Source organism: Spinacia oleracea, chromosome 6, assembly GCF_020520425.1.
Source record: "Spinacia oleracea cultivar Varoflay chromosome 6, BTI_SOV_V1, whole genome shotgun sequence".
In the NCBI taxonomy this organism is placed as follows: Eukaryota; Viridiplantae; Streptophyta; class Magnoliopsida; order Caryophyllales; family Amaranthaceae; genus Spinacia; species Spinacia oleracea.
In genome coordinates this window covers 129,770,998-129,778,860 of record NC_079492.1, presented here as the reverse complement: position 1 = coordinate 129,778,860, position 7,863 = coordinate 129,770,998, and the positions used below count along the sequence as shown (strand labels likewise).

The 7,863-nt window shown below is 35.8% G+C and overlaps 1 protein-coding gene across 1 annotated transcript; it reads right to left on the bottom strand.

Moving 5' to 3' along the window:
• Positions 1-5,551: 5,551 nt before the first annotated feature.
• LOC110787522 (uncharacterized) lies at positions 5,552-6,303 on the bottom strand. Its single transcript, XM_021992156.2, has 2 exons — positions 6,210-6,303; positions 5,552-6,015 (listed from the first exon to the last, which is right to left on the bottom strand). The coding sequence occupies exons 1-2, from the start codon at positions 6,301-6,303 to the stop codon at positions 5,873-5,875; spliced, it is 237 nt and encodes a 78-aa protein (XP_021847848.1). The 3' UTR covers positions 5,552-5,872.
• Between the last annotated feature and the right edge of the window lie 1,560 nt (positions 6,304-7,863).

Below are 7,863 nucleotides of genomic sequence, written 5' to 3'. Positions count from 1 at the left end.
ACTTTTTTAGGAAAGACAATATTTTATAAAAAAATTGCAAAAACAGACCTAAAATTAAATAAAATTTACGAAAGACAACCTGAATGCATTTTCAGGCGTTGACCTACATTTTTCTGGTTTGACTTGGCATGTGTCAGTCACGTGAGGCCTAATTTTCTTATTTTCACCATTTTTCCTCCTTTTTTTTCCTCCCATATAAAAGCAATTTCCTTAAAACCTTAAAAAAAAAAAAAAAAAAACCTCTGGGAAGACAAAAGGAAGGTGAACGAACGCCATTAATGAAGCTCTGCAAACAACGAACTTCCATTGAATGATGTAAGTCATTCAGTTTCAAACGTCACTTTCTTTAACTACTTCAAATTATGTTTATTTTCCATTTTTGGGTAAAAAATCTGAACTTTTTGCACTCTTTTTTGGTAAACCCCTAACTTTTCTTCAACAAAATTACACAAAATTAATGAGCAAAACTTACCGAAATTAAGTTGTAGAGTGTCGAAAAGTGGTTAATTGAGAAGCAATTGAAGCAATTTTCTCAGAATGAATCGGCAACAAGATTGGGGGATTCGAAAATTTGGGGGAAGGAACAACAGAGAAGAAGAAAAATAAATTTTGAGGTTTTTGTTAATTTTTGGCTCCAACTAAGTTTTAAGGGAGTGAAAGAGGGTGTACTTAGTAAAAACGGTCAAGTCAAACCGGAAAAATGTAGGTCAATGCCTGAAAATGCTTTCAGGTTGTCTTTTGCAAATTTTATTTAGTTTTAGGTCTGTTTTCGCAAAAAAAATTATAAAATGTTGTCTTTCGCAAAAAAGTGATTATAAAATGTTGTCTTTCGCAAATTTGCCTTCTAATTTAATAACTAGTATTTGGGCACGGGCGATGCCCATATTATTATCTGAATAATAATTAATTATTATATGCTTTAATGAAGTTATGTTTTAATATTTTCACCAGATAATTTGTGTGTATTATATTAATAATTCTTCCGTTCCGGAAATATCGCACCATTTTTTTTTGCACTATTCACACTACGATTTTGACCATTTTTTGTGATTCGTACATAAGTAAATTTTATTCATGTAGCGCCATGTTAGATTCGTATCGATATATATTTTCTAAATGTTAATTTTTTTATAATTTTTACTTGTACACGATTTGAGATATTAAGAGTCAAAGTAATGGTTAGAGGAGTAAAAGTCAACCATAGTGCGATATTTCTGGAACGAGGGAAGTATTAATTTTGCAAAGATAACACGTAAAAGATCATAGCTTAATTGGATAATGATCTAGTGTAGAAACAGGAGGTCAAAACGCCTTTTAATATATATTATAGATAACCAAGTAAACGTGTCGTGCTACAGGCCGGATTGGTACAATTTCTCTTCTTGTTAACCTTCTCTATTTTAAAGTTTGAATTTTTATTATGATAAATGTTGAATCTTGATTTATGATTGTACTTGGGATTGGTTATGAACACCAAAGTTGAGGAATTTGATGATTAGAATGTTGAGCACTATTTTTTATTGAAGGATATTAATTTTCATATCTATACTAATATATTAAAATTAAGGCGTTTGTGAAAACGTATATGTGTCACGTAGACTCCCTCCGTATTACGCCATATCACCACTAATAAGCATCATGGTATATTATTGACAACCAAAAAAGCATGTAGCAAGGATCGAACATCAAACCTCATGGATTAAAAGTTTCACTTCCTACCATCTCAACTAGCTACAATGTTTGCCATATATTCACATATAAATGTAATTAAAATACAATCTTTTAAAATTGGGCACATTATTAGAAAACGTAAACCCGACTAAAAGTAAAACCCGGAGCAACGTCCGGGCCACACACTAGTTTGGTTGTTAAATAAAGCTTCAATCTTTAAAGGTTTTAATGATTTTAAAGATGATTTAGGGTTAGGATTTTGGCTTAAACCTTAAGGCTAATTGATTGACATAATTAGATGCCAATTTTAATTATGGTAATCAATTATAATTTTCAGATTTGTTTTGAGAGCTAAAGTGTCAATTTTTAATGGTTTTAACATGGAATTAATTAAATTTCATACTAGGATTTAAACGGTTAATTGGAATTATTATTTTATCGATTAAAGATTAATTTATAATTAATTCAAGCGTTTTAAAACTTAATAAAGTTTATGGAAATTTAATGAACATGGATAATAATTAAGTTTCATTATTTTAATGATAGGAGGAGATTTCCAAATTAGTGGATTGAATCACAAAGTGGCCTCCGTACTTAGGAATTCAAGGTACGTGCAAGTCTAGGGTAACCACCTTATTTTCATGAGAATTCATGTGGTGAATTTATATTGTGATTCATGTACTTGGAATATTTATGGATTCGTGTTTGAATGTGTGAGCAAATTGTTAGGATATGGTTTATGTTTGTTGAAATGAAGTCAACAAGCATGTTATGATTGATTATGTTTGTTGAATTCAAATAACAAGTATGTTGCCCAAATATGGTTTGCGTGTATGGTTTATTCGTATGCAAGGAATGATTTATGCTATGTACGTAATGTCTAGCATGTTTATGAGCCAAGTATATTGTGCCTAGTTGCACTATTGTTATTTATCACGTATGAAGAGTATGCTCATGTAAGCCACAACATATGTAGGGTAGACTTTCGAGTCATGTTTATTAAGTATATATGAAGGGTATGTTCACGTAAGCCACCACATATGTAGAATGAGTCAAGGTGAATTGAATTAAGGATTATATGTACAACCCGCATGTTAACAGGCATGTCGTGGACTCAACGGTATGTTAAGAAGGAACATTGGGAGTAATTTCACTTGAGTCTTGAATGTTTGATCACAAGCCCTAATGATCTCAAAAGGAGTATTGTTTGGTTGTTCGTTCATTAAATGATTTTCTTGATTATGTTTTGAGTCGGCTTTGTGAATAAAATATGAATAAACGTAAAGTGCAACCTAAACAAGCTTCAAAACTCTTGGAACGTATATACCTTGAGTATGAACAATAGGGGGAGTAACTTTCCAAGGGGCTTGTACTCCTATGAATGATATAAGACGTAGTTTCATTTCTTTTATGCGCTAGAATTCCGTCGGTATGGTCCAACAACTGGGTTATTGTTATTGTTTTGGTGTTTGGTGGGCTCCCAACACCTTTCCAATGGACATTATATTTCTGTTTTAGGCGTTTGAAGCTTATTCTAATTAATCTATGAGTCATGAGTCGCGTCGAGAGTTGAGTCTTGTCGTCATGATTAATTGTTTATTAATTGGCTTTTGCATGTGGTTTAATTTATTGTCGGAATGAAGCATGTTAGTTATAGGATTTCATTCTAGCTTGTTTGTACTCAGCTCTTTGTGTTGGGTCACGGCCTATGCCTTAATGACCCTATAATGATCCATCGTTTGCATTCGCATTGTTGGGGAGTAGAACTTTAATAAGTAGGTTTGTAGAGATGACTTGCAAGAGAAGTTATCTAGCATGAGGACTGGTTGAACGAGTTTATTTTCTCTTGCATCGTTCTAAACTCTAATTATTTTAATTAGTCTAGACTATAATGTTTTAATTAGTTAATGGATTTTGTTTTACGGTATTTTGGTTTGGGCCGTTATGGTTCCAACTTGTATGGAGGCTATTAACTATTATTTACTGTTTTAAAAGTTTATTTATTCCGCTGCGTAATTTAGGGAATAGCCTTAACCGTTATCACGATGGCGGTAATACGTTAGTAATTCCTTATTTGGAGTTGGAAAAATGTTTTATTATAGCAAGGAATTATTAGGTTATTACAACTTGTAAGCAATAACGTTTTTCTTTCTATTAGAAGCACGGGTTTTGGATCCGATAGAAATTGGAGTTCCCATGGAATCACCATGGGTGAGTACTTTTTTTGAGTTGTGCCATCCACCATCTCAACACAATCCCCGCCACTTCGCTCATTGCCTCTGCATCCTGTAGATTTGGAATGTGTGCTGGAACTAATCTCCTAGTTGTTTTAGGTCCACCATATGCATCGGTCGCAAAGAGTGGTGCTTTCTCTGGATTGAGAATGAAGTCCCTCATCATTCCCGATGATACTTTGCTCCATTCCCCCATAATTCCCTGACAATAGAAGTTTTTCAAATTTATCATAGTCGATGGGTGGGTCAGCATAGGTGGTGTCCTTGATGTAATTGAGTTCGCTTGGGTTTGGAGGATAAGGATGTGAAATGTTGGTGGAAGGGGGATCGGTGGGTAAGGAATTTTGTTCAGAAGATTCGCAATTCTGTTGGGTATCTCTAGTACTGAGCAATCCATCTTTAGTGGTTTGGTTATTTAAGTTCGTATTTAGTGTGTGTTATAGGAGTGCAGTAGTTTTGTGAGTTGGTGAAAACGGCTTGTTGTGCTTCAAGAGGAAGGTGGATGGGTGGGTAATATTTATTAGGGTGAAAATTAGGTTAAAAGCTTCAAACCATGAATTCACACCAAGTGCAACAGTTCTTTTATTCTTTATCCTTACTTTGACCCAAATAATTTGATTTAAGGTACTTACCTATTTATTATTAGGTGGTTACCGTATTACATAAATCAACGATGTTTCAGATGTATTTTATGAACTAAACGACTAGGGAAGCTCGACAAGTTGATTTCATTGGATGTCACAAATAATAGACTTTCTGGTGCAATACCATCAGCACTCAAAGGCATGCTGAGTTTGATACAAGTTAATTTCTCAAACAATCTGTTGACTGCTTTTATACCATTTCAGAAAAGCCTAAATACAAGCTTTTGAGGAAATAAAGATCTATCTTGTGACAATGCATGGAGATGATCACAAGGTTTCTTACAGGATTGTATTAGCCGTTATTGGTTCTGGATTGGCAGTCTTCATTTCTAATTCACCACCAGAACAAAGGGAGCTTGAAAGGTTGGTAAGAATAAACCATGATCATCTGATGAGACTTGTAATCTCCCTTTTGATTCATGAATACACGTGAAATGGAACTGTTCCGGTAAGGATTGGGAACGGTTGGAGAGGTCTTGCTGATTGTGTGGTGCTGTTATTCTGATGATATCCTGCGCATGTAACAAAGATGAACTAGCCTCGAGGGTGATTCGAGGATCCCCCTCCGATGCTAAATTCAGATATGGTATGTAATAAGTATTTTAGGTCTAGTGAAAATGATTATGATTGCGTACCTTTTGTAATAAATGAAGCCCATATATATAGGCGCGGGTCGGGTGTACGGATAGTTGGGTCCTACCCGATTGATAGCGACCCGTTGACTTCTCGATTGATCACGTGCCTCCTCCCTACCGGCCTCCTGGAGATGCTGGTAAGGATTCATAGCTGCCGGTAAGGATTATTTGCCAGTGACCTTAGCTGGTTGGGGGTGTTACCAGCCTACTGGTAGCACACCCGCACACCCGTACAGGAACTTTGTTTCAACTTTTTCATGAGAATACCAAGAAACCAGAGTATGAACCCGACTGGCCTAATAGGCTCTACATTGCTAAAAGACCCAAGATGAAAAAAGTCATTGAGATGCTACAAGAGATTAAAAATTACAAGTTCCAGTTTTTCTCTATGCAAATCTGTAGATTGTTATCCGAGCATATAATCATTGGTATTTATGACAAGTGAATATCAGGTTAACTTCATATTATCACTAGTTTTTGGCAGTCCCAGCCCTTAGGTTTTATATTAATCTTACATGCAAGAAATCCCAAGATTGTAGTATCATATTCTTACATACAACAATCTTACAGTCTTACTAGTGGACAGAGTAAGAGCTCTGTTTTAGAAGTGAGAACTTGAGCATGAAAATAGGAAACAGGAACAAGTGGTGAACTATCACCACAGCAAAGTCGTTGTATCTCTTCAGGATTAGTCTCTGGATTTGACAATGAAATTCTGGCGACTGATGGGATTCATGACCACCGGAGGGCCAGCAGTGCGAGGCCATTTCTGAAACTTCTTGTCAGTTTCTTCCCACCATTCCTTGTTAGCAACAGTCATCGGAGTTGTGCCTGCTTCAAATTTTTTATTAATTTTCACCACACAAAACACAACGCCTTGTACACATCTATTTTTTTGTTGCCAATTTGTTCACAACAATAATCATCACAGAGAATGAGAGAAATAGTTTGGTTGTACCATGCACAAGGTATGGTACAAACACTGAACCAATATCCGTAGAGTTAAGAAAGATGATACAACTTGCCTCCAAAAATCTTCTTGTCAGCAGCAAGATGATAGAACAAATATGAAATACCAAACAATCCAAACAGTGATCCGATTATATACTTGCTCGCCATATTCAACCTGCAAACCACAAACTAAGGCTAAGTTTGACAACCATTTTCAGTCACCTTAAATGATTAAGTGCTAATAATTTAAGTCACCTTAAATTATTAGGAGTGTTTGGTAGGAAGCTAAATTAAAATTTAAGGTTGATGACTTGACTGAAATCCAAACGTTAACGAGAGTAACGTTTCACAATCAGTAACTGAAATTTTTGCCTCCAAAGCACATGTTGACTTGCTGTTAAAGTATTAATGGGCATAGTGTGCCTGTATTTTTCAACTATGTTGCGAAGAGTTCATCTTCTTTATACTACTGCTCATATTTATATTCTTTATTGGTAATGACCTGTAACTTTTTTCAGCTATATATTGAAGAAGTTCTTAATCAGAACTTCGAATTTAGAAAGAGAGGGAGAGAATTTTATTGAGAGAATTAACTCTTATTACAAACTACAAAAGCTATCAATCAGCTTTGCTTTTATACTAGATGCATAGGATACAAGATGCTTTGATCAGAATGACCAAAGTTAGTTATAACAACCTACTGCTTGTAACTAACTACTTAGTACATGTCAGCAATCCATGTACAATGATTACATGTCAGCAATCTGTGTGCTTCGATCTTCAAGTTGGAGCAGTTGAGTCACCAAAGCAGCAAGCAAGGCACTGCTGTGTTTGTTGTTGTGTTTGTTGTGTTTGTTGATGTTTGATGCAGCTGCATCATATGTTGATGTATCCATGCTTGCATTTGCATCATGTTCTCCAATAGCCCCTCTCAAGCTAGGGAGTGGTTCAATAGGAAGCATTCCTAGCTTGGACAGTAGTTCAGAATGTTGAGGAGAGGATAGAACTTTGGTAAGAACATCAGCAAGTTGAGCACTAGTAGGGACATAAGTTAGTTCAATAAGGCCTTCAAGAACCTTATCTCGTGTGAAATGACAGTCCAACTCTATGTGTTTTGTTCTCTCATGGTGAACAGGATTTTTAGCAATGTGTATGGCAGACTGATTGTCACACTTAAGTTGTATAGGAGCAAGGTTAGACAACCCCATTTCTTGTAACAATCTGACTAACCATGTAATTTCTGAAGCTGCTGCAGCCATGGCTCTGTATTCAGCTTCAGAAGATGATCTTGATATGGTGCTTTGCTTCTTTGACTTCCATGAAATTGGACTATTTCCTAGAAGCATGATATAGCCAGTAACTGATCTTCTGGTGTCAGGGCAAGCAGCCCAATCAGAGTCACAATAACCCTGTAGAGTTAACTGAGAAGAAGAAGTAATAGTGATGCCTTGTCCCACTGTATGTGCAACATACCTAAGCAGATGATGTAATGCGTGCTGATGAGATACCTTAGGAGACTGCATAAATTGGCTTAGTGTTTGTACTGCATAAGATAAATCAGGTCTGGTGTGTGTTAAGAAGTTGAGCTTACTAACCAAGCATCTGTATTGAGTAGGGTCTGTATAAGGTTCATCCTCCAATGCAGTCAACTTCAGCTTAACTGGAAGTGGTGTTTGGCTATTTTGGAAACATCCAAGCCACAATCTGAGAGAAGTTCTCTTGTAAATT

Coding starts and splice junctions, on each gene's coding strand:
- LOC110787522 (XM_021992156.2), bottom strand. CDS start 6,303: ATGGCGAGCAAGTATATAATCGGATCACTGTTTGGATTGTTTGGTATT. Junction 6,016..6,209: donor TGACAAGAAGATTTTTGGAG/GCAAGTTGTATC, acceptor AATTTGAAGCAG/GCACAACTCCGATGACTGTT.